General features: G+C 38.3%; 1 protein-coding gene and 1 long non-coding RNA gene across 2 annotated transcripts in view; both read left to right on the top strand.

The window, feature by feature from the left end:
* Nucleotides 1-21,599, top strand: part of LOC136256555 (uncharacterized) — a 294,555-nt gene that overhangs the window by 18,541 nt on the left and 254,415 nt on the right. The gene's annotated exons all lie outside the window — the stretch shown is intronic.
* Nucleotides 1-21,599, top strand: part of LOC136256268 (uncharacterized) — a 65,771-nt gene that overhangs the window by 23,250 nt on the left and 20,922 nt on the right. The window contains exons 2-3 of the mRNA XM_066049196.1: nucleotides 2,311-2,412; nucleotides 19,987-20,058. Of these exons, the coding sequence (XP_065905268.1) occupies nucleotides 2,350-2,412; nucleotides 19,987-20,058 (135 nt within the window). The 5' untranslated portion in view covers nucleotides 2,311-2,349. The remainder of the gene's footprint in view (nucleotides 1-2,310; nucleotides 2,413-19,986; nucleotides 20,059-21,599) is intronic.

The following is a 21,599-nucleotide window of genomic DNA, read 5'->3' as shown; positions in this document are numbered from 1 at the left end:
CTACAAAGAAACCATTTATGTAAAGAGCTCAGCTGCAAACAAATCACCTGTACAGAATTCAGCTACGAACAAATCACCCTGTAGAGAGATCAGCTAGAAGAAGTTATCTTGTAGATAGTTCAGCTACAAACAAATCTCCCTGTAGAGAGATCAGCTAGAAGAAATTACCTTGTAGAGAGTTCAGCTGCAAAGAAATCACCACTGCCCAAATTTCAAGGCAATAGCTCTTTCCAATCTGAAGTTATCAATTGTCAAAGTTGGCAAATTGGATGTGTGTGGAAGGCCCCTTTTCGCAAATCCGGTCACATATGTATTATATATATAATTTGTACATTTACTGATAAAATATTTAAAGTACATCTACTTCATCTTTTCTTCTTCCTGTAGTAAAGAAAAAAAACATAGGTTTAAAAAGTCCCAAAGCTGGCCATAGGCCGGCTTTGGGGTATACAAATACAAAAAGAAATGAAATCTAATCCAAAACAGCCAAGCTGTAAAAAAAAGTGTGCGGCCCTCAGAAAGGCTATGGTGAAAAAAGATGTGAAATCCAAGGTGGCGGCCAAGAAATGGCTGTGATGGTAGGTGACACAAAAATTTACCTGAATTGTCATTATTATAATTTTTACCATTAACCTACCATCACAGCCATTTCTTGGCCGCCACCTTGGATTTCACATCTTTTTTCGCCATAGCCTTTCTGAGGACCGCACACTTTTTTTACAGCTTGGCTGTTTTGGATTAGATATGTATTATATATATATATATATACATATATATATATATATATAATTTGTATATTTATATACATATATATATATATAATTTGTATATTTACTGATAAAATTAGAAATAGTTAAAGTATTTACAATCTTCATCTTTTTCTTCTTCCTATGGTAAAGAAAAAAGACAGGTTAAAAAACCCCCAAAGCCAGCCATAGGACTGCTTTGGGGTATACAAATACAAAAAGAAGTTAAATCTAATCCAAAACAGCCAAGCTGTAAAAAAAGAGTGCAGCCCCTCAAAAGTGAAAAAAGATGTGAAATCCAAGGTGGCAGCCAAGAAATGGCTGTGATGGTAGGTTAATGGTAAAAATTTTAATAACAATTCAGGTGAATTTTGTGCCAAGACCAAGCGGCACCAAATTCACCTGAATTGTCACTATTAAATTTTTACCATTAACCTACCATCACAGCCATTTCTTGGCCGCCACATTGGATTTCACATCTTTTTTTACCATAGCCTTTTTGAGGGCTGCACTCTTTTTTTACGGCTTGGATTAGATATTAAGTAAAGTAAAGAAATATGTGATATCTACCTGTGGCTACAATTAATATGTTGATGTGTTGAGATGGTGTAGTGGTCGGCTACATCATCCCCATGTTCAGTTCTTTAACTATTATTTTGCATCTAGAGACTTAATCATAGATTGTAATCTATGGCTTATGGCTTAATGTGCTGATGAGCAGGTAGCTTTACTGCATTTATTAACTAGTTGGCTCACATCCAGTTCAGATCCTGTTTACTATTTGGATCAATTGGTCATCTAGTCAGTAACATTGACCTGGTTTGAAGTTGAAAATTTACCAGTTCATTTGTTAGACCATTTTATAAAGATGTCATAAGGGATCTTAAAAGGTTCTTTCACAGTGAGACCTCTGTTTTTTGAACAGTTTAATCATGATACTGTAAGTGAACTTGTTGTGATTAGTGAAGCCATTCATTTATATACAAAGCCTAGTTAAACTGATTTAATAGAACAAACATTCATATTGTTCAGATTATCAAGGGCTTACTGTATGTACGTATGTTGAGTTTTCACAATATAACAGATAACATGTTTAAACTCTCATTTAGGTAAGTTTAAAGCCTGTTCCTAGAAGTTTATCTATCCTGCAGTGTACACCCATTATTAGCCACGAAGAACAACCTCCTTACTTTACTGGATAAAACTTTTATACAGTAGGTTGCTAAAAGATAAAGTTATTAACCAGAAATGGTATATGAGCTGCTGCAATAATATTGAAGTTTTGCAAACTGTGTAAGTTTACTCAGAATTCTTTCTATTCATGTGACCAGTTGTCATTATCTTTCATTCAGCACATGCCTTTTGAGAGTATACTTTAGTTCATGCAGCTGAACTCCTTACAGGGTGACATCAGTGTATGTAGCTGAACTATCAACAGGGTGACTTGTTTGTAACTGATACACATTGTAACATGAATAAGTACATGTGTGGGAGCTATTAGGGTGTACACATTGGTTAATACATTTGTAATTATTTTACAATATCATTGTTTTACTGTCTATAGAATGGACAAAGCATCCTACACATTGCTATACAAAATAACATGTTTGATTTAACGAAGTGGATGATAACACAAAGTCTATTTCCTGTGGATATTACTGATAAAGTCAGTAGCTTATCATGCATATTCATGTTAAATAAAATTAATGTAAAGTACTTGTAGTGATATTCACATGTACTGTATGTATACAGTAATTGCCAATGTGTACAGCTACCGCCACATTCGTCTCTGCATGGATAGTAAAAATATCTTAAATATTTTCATTGTTTCCTTTAACATGAAGCAAACAGGCATTATGTGGGTTTATTTACATTTCAGTAAAATATATCTTTATGGTCGCTGTTTCTAAACTTGAACACAACACAATGAGACAAGTCTCAACCCCAATGCCTGTTAGACTCATGAATCATGATTAGTTTAACCCTTAAAGGCGCATAAGCCACTATAGTGGCAATATAAAAAATACACGGAAAACACATGATGTTTAACCAACAACTGTTTCATAACAGAAAGTGTTATATACTTACAGATATCAATAATAAAACAGTTAGTATTGTTTCTCCTTGTGTGTACCGATAAGGATTTTTCAGTTGTACCAATATCCAATTAATCCTGTACCTAAAAGAGCCGATACCAATTGTACCGATCCAATTATTGTATATATAATCTGTAAAGTGTAAAATAGAATTACAGGTGTATAGTGGCTGCATGATGCATATTTTAAAGAAAACAGAAGTGACGTAACTATAATGCACAACTATAAAGCAGATATACCTAGTTACCTTTGGTTGGTGTGGTCTCTATTACACAGCCCAGACAATTAGGCACTACAAATATTTTAATACATGTTCCCTTGTCCAGCTTGCTCCCTTGTCCAGCTTGCTCCCTTGTCCAGCTTGCTCCCTTGTCCAGCTTGCTCCCTTGTCCAGCTTGCTCCCTTGTCCAGCTTGCTCCCTTGTCCAGCTTGCTCCCTTGTCCAGCTTACTCCATGTTTTGATTAGTTGTCAACATGACTACTATACACAGATTATCAGTTTAGTTCCTGTGGTGCAGTTCTTTATTGTTAAAGTGTAGCAGCTACTGTTTTCAGAAGATCTGGGTAAGAATATTTTAACACAAATAGCAGTATTTACACAAGGAATTGTATGGCTTCTTGTAATTTAGCGCTTTTGTGGAATAGTATAGAGAGGTTTTCTATTTGTTTATAGTGAGCAAAAAGGCTTTTCATTGCTGCAAATAATGGCACTCACATTTGCCATGCAAACTATTGGCAGCGATATTGGTTCTCAGAGTATTTGTGCCGATTACTGATATGGTAGAAATTTCCATACTGGTAACTGATCTGATCACCGATCCGATTATTGGTGCATCTCTAGCACAAATTTCATGAACACAGCATGACTATCATAAATTTCCACATTGGTGACATTTAATTTTAGGTGAGGCAACTGCAGATACGTACAATGCAAACCTTCAAACAACTACACCAGTATGCGTACACTGCAATGAATTGTGAGTAAATGGTGAGCCTGCAGTAAACACAGGTAAACAGTTTAATCTTTGATGGTATGGTACCTCACATGACCTGAAACTTGTTAAACTAATTTATGAGCTGCCCATCTTGATGATCAATTTAATGACTTTACTGCACTTAGGTTATAACTATATGCAGGTACAGCCCACAGCAAGCATGTTAATTGTTATGCAAAAGATTACATACAACTATTACTCTATTACAACTACAAATACAGTTGAACATGTCTAAAGTGGTCACCTTCAAGTCAGAAATACTTGGCTTTATAAAGAGGTGGCTGCCTAACTCAATATCCTCCATAAAGTAGCCATAGGCCACAAACCAAGGTTTGGCCTTTATGCAAAGATTCCAGGGACTTATATACTCTACACATGTATGCATTTAGCTACACTTCAGTACACCTCTTACATAAATGACAGAGAAAAGAGCCAGAAGCTAGGCAGCACCAGTCAGTGGAGACAGTGCATTATTAGCTGATTGAGCTAAATAGACTTCCTTGGGGCAAAGGGAAAGCAGTGGTTTATAATATAGAACTTCAGCCTTTTACATCATAAAGGTGGTGAATTGATAACTGAACAATTGAAAATACAAGAATCAAGATCATGAGGTGAGCTTATATTAGAATAGTGTGAAGAATGGAGTGGCCATGAGTTTAGCTATACTGTAAGTTTATAACCTCTCTTTGTGTTACAGAAGGGAGTACAGAAGTATTAAATAGTGCAGCTAGTTTACTCACCATAATGGCTGTAAGCTGGAGCTGGCTGCTTTGTGAGAGGTGTTTTGTATAGCGAAGTGCTGTTTGGGATTGTAAAGCTGGCTGTTATAAGTGTTATAGAGGTGACTGCTTAATGCAAACTATTTGTGTACAAACTGATTATGAATCAGTTCGGACAGTAGCCACGTGGCTGTCATGCTGAGGTGACTGCCCAATGCAGATGATCAAGTTCCATTGTATTATGCTCTTACTATTACAAATGCTGTTTAATAAAACAGCTACATATATGGAAAATTCTCTACATTAGCATGGTTTTACAAATTGAGACCCGCTGAGCAAAACCTGCATTTTCATTTTTCTTGAATATCTTTTATGATTTCTTTGTTGAGCAGCGGGAAAAACAATGGCTGTTATAGTTTTAGCCTTATAATTATGGTGTTGCTCTTAGAGTTATAATGATAGACACATGGAAGTGCAAATTGTACAGAAATTAAATTACAGGTGTTTTTTAACCCTTAAAGCCACATAAAACTTTACAAAATGCATGCACCGCATCCGCATAAGCCACTAACTATAGTGGCTATTGATATTAATTGATTGATAACTCATCTACGGAAGATCACATGGACTTAGAATTAAAAGTTTCGGAATGCTGACATCACAAAGAATAAAAATAATGGTGTCCAAGTTTTACTGATTCTGATGCTGCTTCACCAAGTTTTGACAGTTTAAACACAGGAGTGTAAATTCGCGTAATCTTTTAGAGAAGAGGATATCTTTGAGGTTTGCAAATGCTGTGGACTCTAGTCGTGTGGAAGATGTTTCTGTCCTTCTACAAGTTGATATGGTCCATTGTGGCACTGTTCAAGCAGCGTCACTTTCAGCAAGTCCCTCAAGATTAGTCGTCTTGTTGTCAACTTCATAAGTGAAGTGTTTGAGTGAGCTGATGGCGATTATTGCCAATTGAGGACAGATTTTCAACTGTGTATTCTAGTTGTGCTGCATGCATAATTATGCACATACACCCCTGTAGGTTGCTGCAGCTGCCTTTTGAATCCATTTGCAGTTTCTTCCCCGATATCTACATTGATAATATAAATTTTACTGTGTTTGTGAACTTGTTGCTTGTCTTGTGTTTCAGGTTGTGCAGTTTTGCTGCTACACTTATACTTGTGCACTAGCTGCCTCATGCCTGTGGCTTGTTGGCTGCTGCTCTCTGCGTGGTTGCTTTGTGCTTGCTGGATTTGCTACATAGAGTAGGACCTCGTTTATCCGGACCCCAAACATCCGGACACTCGGTTAACCGAATGGGTCTGAAGTACTGCTGGTGACTAATAATTGAAGGCAATTATTGGCTTGCCAGCTGGAGGGCAGCCATTCAAAGACATTGGCATGTAATTAGATGGATTGATGATGGTTTGGTGGTAATCATTGGTTAATTTGTTGATAGTTTGGTGGTGACAACAGACCAAACCCTAGCAGACAGTGGGGTAACCTACTTGTATTGAAGTGCTAACTGCTCTTATTGCAGTGTTGACCATTAGTAGCATCATTTAACAGGTATATAGTGAATAAGTGACTGCTTTTATACATGCACTAATGGATGATTCAAAGTTACGGATTATCCAAAGTTATGAACAGGGCTTGGTCCCAGCGGGTTCGGATAAATGAGGTCCCACTGTACATGGTAGGGCAAATAAAATGTCATTACTGGGGTTGGTCTTGCCATATATCCCAATCTCTATTTTCATCCTCTTTTGCACTTTTGCCAGTGATTGCATGTACAATGGTTTTTAGTTTCACTAATAAGCTTTGCACACATGTTCCAGATGTGCCACATCTGTCTTTGTGCATGTGGGTTGTTACTTGCCTTATTGACCATGCTTCAGTGCACATTGGTGGCATGTGGGACATGCCTGGGATATCTGTTTGTTTTTTTGTTTTTGTTTTTTCCAGGCTTGTGGGTCTCAAGGATCCAGTTGAGATTACTATAGTTTCATGCCTTTGTTGATACTCGTAAGGCACCGTTATACCCACAGGGTTATTTGCTGCTATGTCCCTATGTGTGTTAGTGTTGTCAGTGGTTGTGTGGTTGTGCCCCAGTGTCTGATCATTGAGGGCTTGCTGCATGGCCGCTTCTGTTGGCTCCGGTTGCGGGTTCACTTAGGCTTTTGCCAGTGTCTGCATGTGTAGTGACTTTTGCTATAACTCTTACACGTATGCTATAATAAACGTCTACCCATCAGCAGAACTTGCTTTCTCTCAGGTCCTTATGTTTCAGTAGTGCTGGTTTGATTAGATGAGCCTTTCAATCAGTATTCTAGCACTCATAGTTTCTAAGATTAAAGTGATGCTGTAGGGGTGGGCGGTATACCGTATTTAGTTGTTGTGCAATATATTTTTAAAACCGATTAACTAAATATTTAATATTTATTAATACCGCATACCGATATACCGAGAATACCGGAAATAACCAGTTCTTGAATGGTATTATTCCAGCTGGTGCTAATAAGCCAGTTGCTTATACGGTATGGCAGAACTTGTTAATAAAACCGGACCGAAGAGTGTAGCATGGGATTATTTCGGTTTAGAGAAAGGCGCTGATGGAAGAGTGATTGACAATGGAAGAGTGATTGACGATGGAAGAGCCATTTGTCGTCTTTGTCGTAAACGCGTGTTGGCTAAACATGGAAGCACCTCGAATTTGTTTTCACATTTAAAGAATAATTACTGAACAGTGTACAAAGAGGCTATGGACGCAGTGAAAGCTAAGGAGGACTCTAATTAACGATGAGCAAGATGCGTTCCACCGGTTAATCAACCTACTTATGAAAAAGCGATGGTTCGCTCACAGCCATACGATCGGAAGGGAAAGAAATGGAAGGAACTAAGCGATTCTATTACTTATTTCATAGCCAACGACTGCTTACCTATTAACACCGTCGAAGTTGCTGGCTTTAGGAAAATGGTTAAAACTTTTGATTCACGCTGCGACATTCCAAGTCGCAATCATATTTCAAGAATAGCTTTACCAAGCCTTCATGCCACCGTGAAGCAGCAAGTTAAGCAAGAAATTAGCCCGATAAGCCATTTTTCATCAACGACAGATATGTGGTCAAGTGTGGGGATGGCACCTTATATCAGCTACACCATACACTACATCAATGATGAATGGCAGCTGTGTAATAAGTGCTTACAGATCCAATATTTACCTGAGGATCACACAGGAGCTAATTTGACAGAAGCAATGAAAGCAGCGTTGGAGACTTGGAGCTTGGATGTTGGATGTTACTAACCAAATTTGCCTTATAACAGACAATGGTAGCAACATCATTTCTGCTGCAAGGATCTTGGACTGGCTAAGGCTTCCCTGTTTTGGCCAAAATTTACACCTTGCTGTCACTAAAGCCGTGCAAGATGACAGTCAATGCAGTCGATGCAGTCGGGCACTTGGTGTGTGTAGGAAAATTGTCAGTTCTTTTTCAATGAACTGGAAGAGGAAAAGGGAACTGACAAAAGCTCAGATTAATATCGATGTCAAGCAGCATTCCTTAGTTGCAGTAAGTATGGTAAACATTTGAAGTATGTTTCAATGTTTGTACAAACATGTTTGTACAAATAAAAAATGAAATATTTCATTTACCTGTAGGACTGCCCTACCAGGTGGGGTTCAATGTCAAAGATGGTACCAAGAATTTTGGAACAGAAGGAGCCTATCAGATTAGTGCTGAGCAGTGACCGCACTACTAGCCATCTGGTACCTACCTGGCAGGACCTTGATGTTCTGGAATCAATTAATAGTGCAGTCTCACCACTGTCTGGCTTGACAGACATCTTATCAGGAGAGCAGTATGCTACAGTGTCAGCTGTCATCTGCTGTATTTGTTGGAAACTGACTTGCTGAAGGAAGGTGCTGAAGATACAGTGTTAACTAGGGATATCAAGCATTGTATTGTTGATGACATCAAAGGCCGCTATAGCAGATTAAATGACACCGTGAATGAAATTCTTCAAGTAGCTACATTCTTAGATCCTTGCTTCAAGGTAAAATACTTTGAACATTTTCAAGAAGTTGAATTGCTGTCCATTAAGCAGAAAGTGACTGATGATACTTTAGAACTTTGCCACGAACTACAAGAAGTACAGTAGAATAGCTCTATATAGAGCAGAATCATCTAGAACACAAGAAGTTGCACACTCTTCTCTCCAGCCATCAGCCCCAAAGAAGGAATGTAACCTTGGAACTTTGTTCAAGGACTTTGAGTCTAGGATTAGAGAACAAGAACAAGAACACGCTTCCCTTGTCAATCAAGAGGAGCAGCATATACAGATTGTGATGAAGGAAATAGATGGATATCTGTCAGGACACAGGCTAGATTTTGAAGAGGATCCACTGATGTGGTGGAAAAGGCAGCAGTTTAACTATCCAGTACTTGCAAAGCTTGCACAAAAGTATTTGTGTGTTTGTGCCACCAGTTTGGCATCAGAGAGGCTGTTTCGCACAGCAGGAAATGTTGTCTCACCGTTCAGAGCTACTATGAAACCTGACAAGGTTGATATGCTAGTCTCTTTATCAAAAAACTTGTAAGTTAATGGTCTATAAAAGCATTAGCTTTTTGTTGTACAACTTTTTGATGACGAAAGACTAGCTTATCAACCTTATAGAACTCATCAAGACAAATTGTTAATTGTGATTGTATACAGTTACAGTATGACATTATAATTGTGAATAATTAAACTTGTTCAACTGCTTTCCAAATCCTAATAAGAAAAAGAAACACAGTTAAGCATTAATTGTGGATAATAGTCAGTATCTGGCTTGTACATATTTAGTAATACCGCAATATTTATAATCAAAATGCTATGGTATGATATTGATCAATACCGCTCACCCATGTGATGCTGTAGTTCTTCAATTGAAGGCACAAAAATTAATGTTGGACATGAATTTTTACACAAGACGTTCTGAAACTTTTTTAATGGTTCTCCTAAACCGATTCTTCCCAAATTTGAACATATTAACAGAAAGTTACTGTTAACAGCTGGAAATGATGCAATAGCTGATAAACTTTGCATGATGATCTTGCAACAATACAAAAGCATATGCATGCATGCGTGTGCTTACAACGCATAATACAGTTTCTCAGTCCACCTATACCATTGCAAAATAATTCCACGACTGGCCCATTTGATAGTTTCAGAGTAGGGAGAGAGAATTCAGTGAAAACCAGCCTTTAAACACCCCAGATCATTCTTCACTGTCAACATCACTCACACAGATTGTTCTTGAGGAATGCGTAATCCATTAAACAACTTTACAGCTCCTCTCTTGTCTGAGCCTTATTTAGAAATAACCTGGCTACTATTTATAGGTGTTACCTTATATAGTTCACTATAGGAAGATCTAAAAATATTGCACAAAATTGCTTATCATGAATTTTAAAAATGTAGTGTTCAAAAATGTGCACTTCTTATAGCATGGGGTATTAATGGATAATCGCAGTCTGAATAGAACATTAGCTGCTGCATGCAGGTAGGCAATGTCTACACTACATGTGGCTGCTTATGGGTTGGCTGCTTATTTTTATGCCGTGTTTGCGCACTCCTTCATGCCTATGCCATTGTCAGCATGTGCAATGGCATCTCACTATACTGAACACATGTCCTGTATCCCAGATGCAAAATTCCTGCCTCACTGGAGGACATGGCAACTTTCTTTATATTCAACAGTCCTACTTCACTTGTCAAAGTTTTCCCTATTGAATTTTTTGTTGTTTTGGCATTGGATTTTTACCCTTTGTGTAGATTCTCATGCTCTGGTTCTATTTCAGTGCCATTTGTCATCTTGCTTCATGGAGGACGCAGTTTCACAATGTAACTGCCTATGTCTCTTCCTCCCACCCCCCCCCCCCAGCTTATTAGCAGTAGTTTGTTCAGCGCCATCACTATCAAGATACAGGTAAAAATAAACTGTCACTCATGCTTTCATGTTCATCCAGATATCAATAACAACTTTGTAAGGTCTTGTAAGCATCCACGTCACAACAGTTGATGGCACTTAATCTGTGAGATTGTAGACACTAGGATGTTTTAAGTCAATACTAGTGGCAGTGCATTTGGCGCTTGCATATGCCGTTCGAAATTCTCCCTCACTACTATAAATTATAAACTCTTGGTGTTAGTAATGTATGTTAGAGATCAGTTAATCATCATTGGTGCTAGCTATTATAGGAAAATTGGCTAATATGGTTACTTATTCAGCCTGAAAGGACCTAAGAGCTCATGATGTTTACTTAAAATCATTTTACTAGCAATGATATACTCTGAAACCTTACAAGTACATACTCCTACATTGTGATACACATTGTCAAGCATAATAAAGCTTTCTTTAATATGTGATGCAATGTGGGATGAGGATACTCTATGATGCACTCTCAACCTGGAAAAAAATGTCACCTGGGTGACTTCTTTATACATTGTGTACAATTGTAGTAGTAAAGGCACAGGTATAATGTCACAGTATAATGTCTTAAAAATTCCAGGACACAATGTGGTAATGCATATGAAATAAATTAACACCTGTCCAGTGGCGTAACTAAACCCGGGCCTAGGCCCGCCGGGTGTCTACAAATTATTAGATTGAAAACAGACATTTTGTATACCGCGACACCAAGATAGGCTTGGCCAACCGTCACGGACCGTGGGCGATGTATCAAAAATCCGAACAAAACAGCGAAGAAGACTTACTGGTCTTAGGTCTATACTCTAGAGTGAGCAATAGTGGACTATTGGTTGATTTGATGGAAGCACAAACTACCATGCCCCTTAAATTAATTTCACGCATATAAATTAGGCTTTGGCGTTTGCACCATATAAACAATGTTGAGCATGTGTCCTAGCACATGGTAACAGTCATGCTAAATGGCCAGTCAGTGCTATTCTCTTCAACACTTCCACTCACTCCATTTAGCAAACTTGTGATGCAACAGTTAACAAAAAGGATTGTTCATGCTTGAGATAACAAGTAATGAAAATATTAGTTACTCACACTAATTATTGTTCTATTTTTAGACTAGCTTACTCACGTGATAGTGTATTTAAACAAAGGCAGTTGACCTTCTGCAATTGAGGCTTGAGATAACACTGACAAACTGCACTACAAGGTGATGAATTGTTGAAAGAGTTGGTCTGCTATAGAGGGAATTATTCGGAAATAGAGATGATTAAAAAGGAGTCAAACTGGAACCTGAAGTGGTAATTCACTAAATTAAGTGGACGAAATCAGTGTGGCCAGGAGTGTCTATTGTGAACAGCTATAACGCATTAGAACAAGTAATTGTATACTGTCGATGATGTATAGCTCTACTTGATCATGGACGAATATGTTGGAGTACAGTTGAGACACGTGAGAGTGAGATGAGGCTCAATCTGCGGTGGTTACATTATACTTGCATAGATAGTAATTGCAGCTACTTATGATATAAGTTAGCTAATACCACACCGTATGTTGGCTAGCCCATCATTGGGTCATTAGCCTTTTTGTACAATCATGACATTATGTGTTCTGTGGGGGTGTGTCACCCCATCACCTTCTGGTTAGCTACGCCACTGATTGCACTGGGCCCTGGTGTCAGTCTGGTTCTAGTTACGCCACTGCACCTGTCCAGTGTCTGTCATTTTCTTTTTTTGTTGTTATACTTTTATGCAAACAACTTAAACACGACTGCGATTCAAGTCCAAATTCTATTGCTTAGTTGTATAGTAATAAACCATACAAGGCTGATATCACACTAATTGTACAATAACTATACCAGGTGATTTTTACCATGTGGTGATTAGAATGTAGTATGTGGGTAGGCACTCAAACAGAGAAATAATATAGATACTGTACTCTAATAAAACAGTGAAGTACATCTGAGAATGAGAAAGCAGGCATTATAAACATTATATGCAATGTAAACTTCAGCAAATTGAAGATGCTATATTATGTCACTCACTGGCTGAGCAAAAACCAGTTGTTTTTGCACATTTCTTAAATTCCACTTTATTAAATTATGCAATGTAGTAACAAAGCTGTGGACTGCCAAAATTTCAGCTCTTTGTGAGAAATAGTCTTGGAGTTGGAGTGATTGATACTTGAAACAGCAATAAAATTTGATTATAGAGCAACAATACAGCAAAATAGCTACAGACGCGTAATTAATTGATCATACCTTATGACTGAAACAAGCTATGAAGACTGAACTTGGCTTAATCTCTTCACCATATACTGTCAGTCATCAATCTATAGTGTTTTTCCTGTACCCATCTGTGTATGCAAAGAAGAGGGCCATTTCATCACAATGGTAAACTTCATTTCTAATGCATTGTAAATCTGCACCCATAATGTACATGCCTATTGCTGTGAAATTATGTAACGAAAATTTTCTTCCTTTCCATGAATAGGCAAATCCAATAGTGCATAGGTTTCATTGCTTAAACTTCGTTTCAGTGCATAACAAAGCGATTAAAATTTTATGTAGTACAGGTGTATTTTACGTACGTATACCCAGTTAATTTCAATATTGTGTATTTAGTAGAGTTGCACCGATAATCGGTTAAATAATCGGTAACAGCCGATATAAGGTGATTTTGCAAGTATCGGTATCGGCTACAAAGAGGAAGTTATTTGCCGATAACCTAAACCCACAATCAATCATTAACGACAGTAATAAACATGTGACAGTATTAAAAGAAAGCAGTGAATGCAGTGGTAAGTGGTAAACATTTATTTGCTGTACCTGTTTATAACTATCTAATCCAAAACAGCCAGCTGTAAAAAAGTGTGCGGCCCTCAAAAAGGCTATGGTGAAAAAAGATGTGAAATCCAAGGTGGCGGCCAAGAAATGGCTGTGATGGTAGGTTAATGGTAAAAAATTTAATAACAACAATTCAGGTGAATTTTTGTGCCGCTTGGTCTTGGCAAAAAATTCATCTAAATTGCCGTTATTAAAATTTTTACCATTAACCTACCATCACAGTCATTTCTTGGCCGCCACCTTGGATTTCACATCTTTTTTCACCATAGCCTTTTTGAGGGCCGCACACTTTTTTACAGCTGGCTGTTTTGGATTAGATTTCAATTCTTTTTGTATTTGTATACCCCAAAGCCGGCCTATCCGGCCATAGGCCGGCTTTGGGACTTTTTTAACCTGTCTTTTTTCCTTTGCCACAGGAAGAAGAAAAGATGAAGCAGATGTACTTTAAATATTTCTGATTTTATCAGTAAATGTACAAATTATATATATTTATTACAGAACTCTCCATGGTGGTTTCTTTGTGACTGAACACTCTACAAAGTGACTTCTTCTTGCTGCTCTCTCTATTGGGTGAATTGTTTGTAGCTGAACAATATACAAGTAACTTCTTCTAGTTGATCTCTCTACAGGGTGGTTTGTTGGTAGCTGAATTCTGTGCAGGTGATTTGTTTGCAGCTGAGCTCTTTACAGAATGGTTTCTTTGTAGCTGAACTCTCTACAAGGTAACTTCTTCTAACTGATCTTTCTACAGGGCAATTTGTTTGTGGCTGAATTTTCTACAGGGTGATTTCTTTGCAGCTGAACTCTCTACATGGTGGTTTCTTTGTAGCTGAACTCTCTACAAGGTAATTTCTTCTAGCTGATCTCTCTACAGGGAGATTTGTTTGCAGCTGAACTCTCTACATGATGGTTTCTTTGTAGCTGAACTCTCCACAAGGTAACTTCTTCTAGCTGATCTTTCTACAGGATGATTTGTTGTAGCTGAACTCTCTACAAGGAAACTTCTTCTAGCTGATCTCTCTACAGGGAGATTTGTTTGCAGCTGAACTCTCTACATGATGGTTTCTTTGTAGCTGAACTCTCCACAAGGTAACTTCTTCTAGCTGATCTTTCTACAGGGTGATTTGTTGTAGCTGAACTCTCTCCAAGGAAACTTCTTCTAGCTGATTTCTCTACAGGGAGATTTGTTTGTAGCTGAACTCTATACTCCACAAAGTAACTTCGTCTAGCTGATCTTTCTACAGGGAGATTTGTTTGTAGCTGAACCCTCTACAGGTGATTTGTTTGCAGCTGAACTCTCTACATGATGGTTCTTTGTAGCTAAACTCTCTACAAGGTGACTTCTTCTAGCTGATCTTTCTACAGGGTGATTTGTTGTAGCTGAACTCTCTACAATGAAACTTCTTCTAGCTGATCTCTCTACAGAGAGATTTGTTTGTAGCTGAACTCTATACAGGTGATTTGTTTGCAGCTGAACTCTCTACATGATGGTTCTTTGTAGCTAAACTCTCTACAAGGTGACTTCTTCTAGCTGACCTTTCTACAGGGAGATTTGTTTGTAGCTGAACTCTCTACAGGTGATTTGTTTGCAGCTGAACTCTTTACATGATGGCTTCTTTGTAGCTGAACTCTCCACAAGGTAACTTCTTCTAGTTGATCTCTCTACAGAGAGATTTGTTTGTAGCTGAACTCTCTACAGGTGATTTGTTTGCAGCTGAACTCTCTACATGATGGTTTCTTTGTAGCTGAACTCTCCACAAGGTAACTTCTTCTAGCTGATCTTTCTACAGGGTGATTTGTTTGTAGCTGAACTCTCTACAAGGAAACTTCTTCTAGCTGATCTCTCTACAGGGAGATTTGTTTGTAGCTGAACTCTATACAGGTGATTTGTTTGCAGCTGAACTCTTTACATGATGGTTTCTTTGTAGCTAAACTCTCTACAAGGTAACTTCTTCTAGCTGATTTCTCTACAGGGAGATTTGTTTGTAGCTGAATTCTATACAGGTGATTTGTTTGCAGCTGAACTCTCTACATGATGGTTCTTTGTAGCTGAACTCTCTACAAGGTGACTTCTTCTAGCTGACCTTTCTACAGGGAGATTTGTTTGTAGCTGAACTCTCTACAGGGTGATTTTTTTTTGTAGCTGAACTTTCTACATACAAAGTGACTTGCTCTAGCTGGTCTCTCTACAGGATGACTTGTTTCTAGCTGAACTCTATCGGGTCATCTGTTCATAGCTGAACTCTCTACAGGATGATTTGTTTACAGCTGAACTATCTACATGGTGGTTTCTTTGCAGCTGAATTCTCTACAAGGTGACTTCTTCTAGCTGAACTCTATAGGGTGATCTTCTCGTAGCTGAACTCTCTGCAGGGTGATTCGTTTGCAGCTGAACTTTCTACATGATGGTTTGTTCATAACTGAACACTCTACAAGGTAACTTCTTCTAGCTTATCTATTTACAGGATAACTTGTTTCTAGCTGAACTCTCTACATGGTGATTTGTTGGTAGCTAAGCTCTCTACAATTCGATTTGTTTGCAGCTGAACTCTCTACATGGTGGTTTCTTTGTAGCTGAACTCTCTACAAGGTAGCTTCTTCTAGCTGATCTCTCTACAGGATGACTTGTTTCTAGCTGAACTCTCTATAGGGTGATCCTTTCGTAGCTGAACTCTCTACAGGGTTATTTGTTTGCAGCTGAAGTCTCTACATGATGGTTTGTTTGCAGCTGAACTCTCTACAAGGTAACTTCTTCTAGTTGATTTCTCTACAGGGTGACTTGTTTCTAGCTGATCTCTCTACAGGGTAATTTGTTTGTAGCTGAACTCTGTACAGTTTGATTTGTTTGCAGTTGAACTTTCTACATGGTTGTTTCTTTGTAGCTGAACTCTCTACAAGGTAACTTCTTCTAGTTGATCTCTCTACAGGATGACTTGTTTCTAGCTGAACTCTCAACAGGATGATCTGTTCATAGCTGAATTCTCTACATGGTAGTTTCTTTGTAGCTAAACTCTTTACAAGGTGACTTCTTCTAGCTGATCTCTCTATATGGTGATTTGTTTGTAGCTGAACTATCTGCAGGGTGATTTGAACTCTCTACAAGGTGATGTTTTCTAGTTGATCTCTCTACTCAGTCTGGATGACTTGTTTCTAGCTGAACTCTCTACAGTGTGATCTGTTAAGTTTCTACCTGATCTCTCTATAGAGTAACTGTTATATCTTGTTTGTATAGCTGAACTCTTTTACATGGTGGTTTTTTGATTGGTTGCTGAACTCTCTCTCCACGGTGACTTGTTTGTACTACAGAGTGACTCGTTTGTAGCTGAACTCTCTACAGAGTGACTTACTTGTAGCTGAACATTGCATAAAGTAACTTGTTTGTAGCTGATCTAGATGAACTCTCTACTAGGTAGCTTTTTTTGTAGCTGAACCCTTTATGCAGTGACTTGTTTGTAGCTGAATTCTCTACAGAGTGACTTGTTGTAGCTGAACTCTCTACAAGGTGACTTGTTTATAGTTGAATTCTCTTCAGTGTGACTTATAATGTTCTGAATCTCTACAGCAACATATTTGTAGCTGAACTCTCTACAGGATGACTTGCTTGTAGCTGAATTGTCTATAAGATTAACTGTCTGTAGCTGAACTCCCTACAGAATAACTTGCAATGCCAAAGAAGTTCTATAATGGAGTAAGTTATAAACGTAGCTGAATGCTTTATTAGGGTGACTGTTCTAATAGAGTATCTCGATCTCGCATATGCTACACGTAGTTGGCTTTGGAATCATAACTCAGTGGTTTGTAATCCGATTCTTCTGTACTACTGCAAGGACTTTCTATGATAATTATTCCAGCTACACACTGATTTTCAGCTCACTGTTCTAAGCGGTTTGGCTGGTAGGCATGAAAACTGATAGTTTTTTATTCATAAAAGTCGATCGCGTAATTGTGACATAGGTTGGGTTTTGTGTCATATCTCGATGGCCTTTAACTGGATTCCTTTCAAACCACAAAAAGGCACTCCTACGATAGTTACTCCATCTACATAGCAATTTTCAGCTCATTCCTTCAAGCGATTTACCCTGTGGGCGTGACAGACCTTCGACCTTATTTTACCCAGATAATCGGTCATAACTCCGTGAATGTTCATCGGATTCCTACCAAACTTGGTACTGAGATTCGCCTTAATGAGCCCTTTAAGTGTGCCAAATTTCAGCCCGATCCAAGCACGCGTTCGTGTTTTATTTCGGATTTTGCAAAGTGTGCGAAAAGAAGAAGAAAAAACCAAGAAAAAAAACCCAAACTTTGGCCGCTCGTATCTCGGAAATGGCTGGAGCGATTTTCTTCAAATTTGGTATGTGGACTCCCCTACCTCGCCGGCATTTCTGTAGCAACGGAATCACGGAGCTACAAAGGTGTGAAAATCGCGTTTACTTTCTTCCTGTAAATATACTCACGGTGTGGCGCGCCGGCTACTTGGGCCGCACGACACACTACCGTGTGTCTTGATTTAGGCTTGTTTATGTGTGAATAGTGTGGCTGCAAGGCTATAATAGGCTGTGTATATTTATCGGCCACCCACGCAATCAACCAATCACTATTTGGAAAGGGTCTGGAATCCCACCAAAACTCCGTTTGAGAGGTGTTTTATAACTACTTGGCTTTCATTTCCATGTAAGAGGTTAGTGGCACACTGGTAGCAAACATTGTAGAATTGGCCGCCCACGCAAGTAATTAAATTATTTCAACTAATGTTATACACACACATAAACTTTAGATGATTTTTGCTCCTTCTCCCCTGACCTACAGAATAGAAGAATATCGGTAAATATCGGCATATCGGCTACAGGAATGAGTGAAACATCGGTATCGGTAAAAGTGAAAATATGCATATCGGTGCAACACTAGTATTTAGCACGTACACAGATTTCCATGCACAGTAGGGATATAACACTTCTTATTGATTTACTGTGATTTAATATCGTGCACTACTCCAGCTTGTTTCAGTACTTTTTATTGATGTGCTATGGTCCCTACACTAGTTGAAAATTCCAAATTTTTCTGTGTACTTGTTTGTTAATTTTTCTGTAAATAATACTGATCATGACCCATGCAAACCACGAATGAAATGGCACCGCCCACCCCAACTATATCAGTTATTGTCTGAAAAGTGAAGTATCTATTGCGTACACTTTGTTGTCAGCTATATATGTTAGACTTGTTATGCAGCATTACAAATCAAGGACTGCTCGAAAAGTACCCTTGCAATCCACAAATACCGCATCAAAAGACATAAATGGGATATATCAATTATTGTCTGAAAAGTGAAGTATCCATTACACAGCTATGTTCAACTCGTTACATAGCAGTACAAATCAAGAATTGTTTGAAAAGCACCTCTGCAATCAAAGTAGCCACCAAGGTAGCCACTATAAAAAATACAAACAATTACTACTACGAAGGGAAGCTATCACGTCCTACTGCCAAATCAACACTTTTTGCTGTGAATGGAATGCAAAGGAGGTCACTGGTAAGTCCATGAAAAATGTATTATACATACTGCAGTGTGCCAAAGGCACCTCTTGGGTCAAAGCAATGTTGAATAGTGAAAAAAATCAAACCCATAGCCTTAACTGTTATCGAGTTACGCTTGTCTGAAGGCATCAGTCAGTCAGTAGAAAATTTCGTTCAATAATTTAAAAAAACTTCTGTAGCAATTTGTTGAAAGTGTTTCAGGTTGATGTGAAGACTTGCTTGGGCTTAGTTTTACCTAACCAATATTGCCTCATTCTCATCAGGGAAAAGTGAGGCTGGTTTTTGGTGATGTTTTTTTCATGGCCCACACCCATTCCTTTGTAGTCCCTACTATATACAGTACTATCATACTGTATGATACAGTAGCAAAATAGAACTTTGTGAAATTACCAGTTTTAGCCCAACCAGTAACATATTTTTGTTGTGAAGTAGTGAAATGGCAAGAAGGGATCATTGGAGAGCCCATTGACCTGAGTGAAAAATCCCACATTTTACAAAGTTAAAGTGTAGCACTCAAACAAAAATTTGCAGGTGCATACAGTAAGTTGTAAAGGTTCTATGTATATATGTCTATAAATTCAAGAGCGATTTACATGCAGAGAATAGCGGGAAGAGTGGGGCAGACCGTAAAATACAACTGTATACAGTTATTTTACGTACTTATACCCAGTTAATTTCAATGTTATGACAGTAGCAAAATACAACTTTGTGAAAATGACCAGTTTTTGCCCAACCAGTAACATATTTTGTTGTGATGTGGTGAAATGGCAAGAAGGGATCACTGGAGAGCCCATTAGTAAAGAGTTTAAGTGAATAAGACCACATTTTACCAAGTTACAGTGTAGCACTCAAATAAAAATTGCAGGTGCCTACAGTACGTTGTAAGTGTAACCAGAATCTTGCCTTCTGCATGATTGGTAGCAGTTGCTGCAATTTTATAACAGTCCTTAATCTGCATTGATATTTCTGAATATTAATATACGTACGTATGTAACATGTGTACACCATATGCAAAGTTAATGTGCAATCATGTACGTATGTACTATAAGTTGTTACAGATGTATAATATACTATGTGTTTTACATATTATTTTGCAATAGGATGGTAACTCTCCATGGGACCTGGCTAGAGAAAAAAATAAATACAGCTTGGCAGAGCTGATTGCTAACATTGTAAGTGTATAAACCATACTAATTCATTAGTGATCCAACAATGAAAAACAGGTGACATGATGTATTGGTTACACATTACACTATACATACAGAGCATTTCTACTTTTCCATAGGGTAAGACAACCAGAAGAGCAGACGTGTGTATGATAACTGTATATGGATTTTTCACAAAGCTACAGTACATGTATATTTTACCATTATGCCTCTTGTTGTAATCCTCAAAGTACAGTTCTCTATATGTATCAAAACAGCTAAACTATGAAAAAAGGGTGCAGCCTCAAAAAGGCTGGGTTGTAAATACAGTACTGTAGCTGCAATGATCAAGACACACGGTAGTGTGTCGTGCGGCCCAAGAAGCCGGCGCGTAACACCCGTGAGTATATTGACAGGAAGAAAGAAAACGCAATTTTCGCACCTCCGTAGCTCTGTGCTTCCTTGATGAAACAAGACGATTTTTGCTGTGGACATTCCATCCAACTGCAGCACTCCACATTCCAAATTTGAGCAAAATCGCTTCGCGCGTTCCCGAGATATGCGACTTCAAAAATTGGCTTAGTTTCTTCGTTTTTTTTCTTCTTCTTATTTTTCTTTTTCTTGTCGCACACTTACAAAAACTGTTATAAAACTCGAACGCCATATCCGATTGCCTTCAAATTTGGCACACAGAAGAGGGATATAAAGGCGCATCTCGGTACCAACTTTGGCTGGAATACGATAAACAGGCAAAGAGGTATGAGCGATTATTCACGAAAAATAACACCAATATGTTGTCACGCCTACAGGGTAAACCGCGTATGGGAAGAAGCTGAAAATCGGTGGGTGAATAGGTTAACTATTGAACCTCAAACCTTTTGTGGTTTGAAAGAAATCGAGCTAAAAACCAGGAAGATACAACGAAAAAACCAACAGTGTGTAACAATTACGCAATCGAGATCAGCTAATAAAAAAACGACTGCTTGCCACGCCTACCAGATAAACTGCTTAGGGTAATGCTTTGAAAATCATTGTACAGATGGAGTAATCATCTTAGAAAGGCTCATCAATGGTGTAGAAGAATCAGACTTAAAGCCACGGAGTTATAACGCGAAATCCAACTTGGTGCGGCAAGTGCGAGATCGAGATACTCTAATAGAGCAGTCATCCTAATAGAGCAGTCACCCTGAAGAGAATTCAAGAGATCAGCTAGAAATAAGAAACCTGTATAGAGATCAGCTACACACAAGTCACCCTGTAGAGAGATCAGCTAGAAGAAGTTACCTTGTAGGGAGTTCATGCAACTATGGAAAGAGATAGTTCAGCTAGAAAAAATCACCTTGTAGAGTTCAGCTACAAAGAAACCACCATGTAGAGAGTTCAGCTATAAACAAATCGCCCTGTGGAGAGATCAATAGAAGAAGTTACCTTGTAGAGAGTTCGGCTTCAAACAAATCACACTGTAGAAAGATCAGCTAGAAGAGGTCACCTTGTAGAGAGTTCAGCTACAAAGAAACCATCATGTAGAGAGTTCAGCTACAAACAAATCTCCCTGTAGAGAGATTAGC

Source organism: Dysidea avara, chromosome 1 (genome assembly GCF_963678975.1).
Source record: "Dysidea avara chromosome 1, odDysAvar1.4, whole genome shotgun sequence".
NCBI classification, from domain to species: domain Eukaryota; kingdom Metazoa; phylum Porifera; class Demospongiae; order Dictyoceratida; family Dysideidae; genus Dysidea; species Dysidea avara.
Note: the sequence above shows the minus strand (reverse complement) of the source record. Positions and strands in the feature narration are given on the sequence as shown.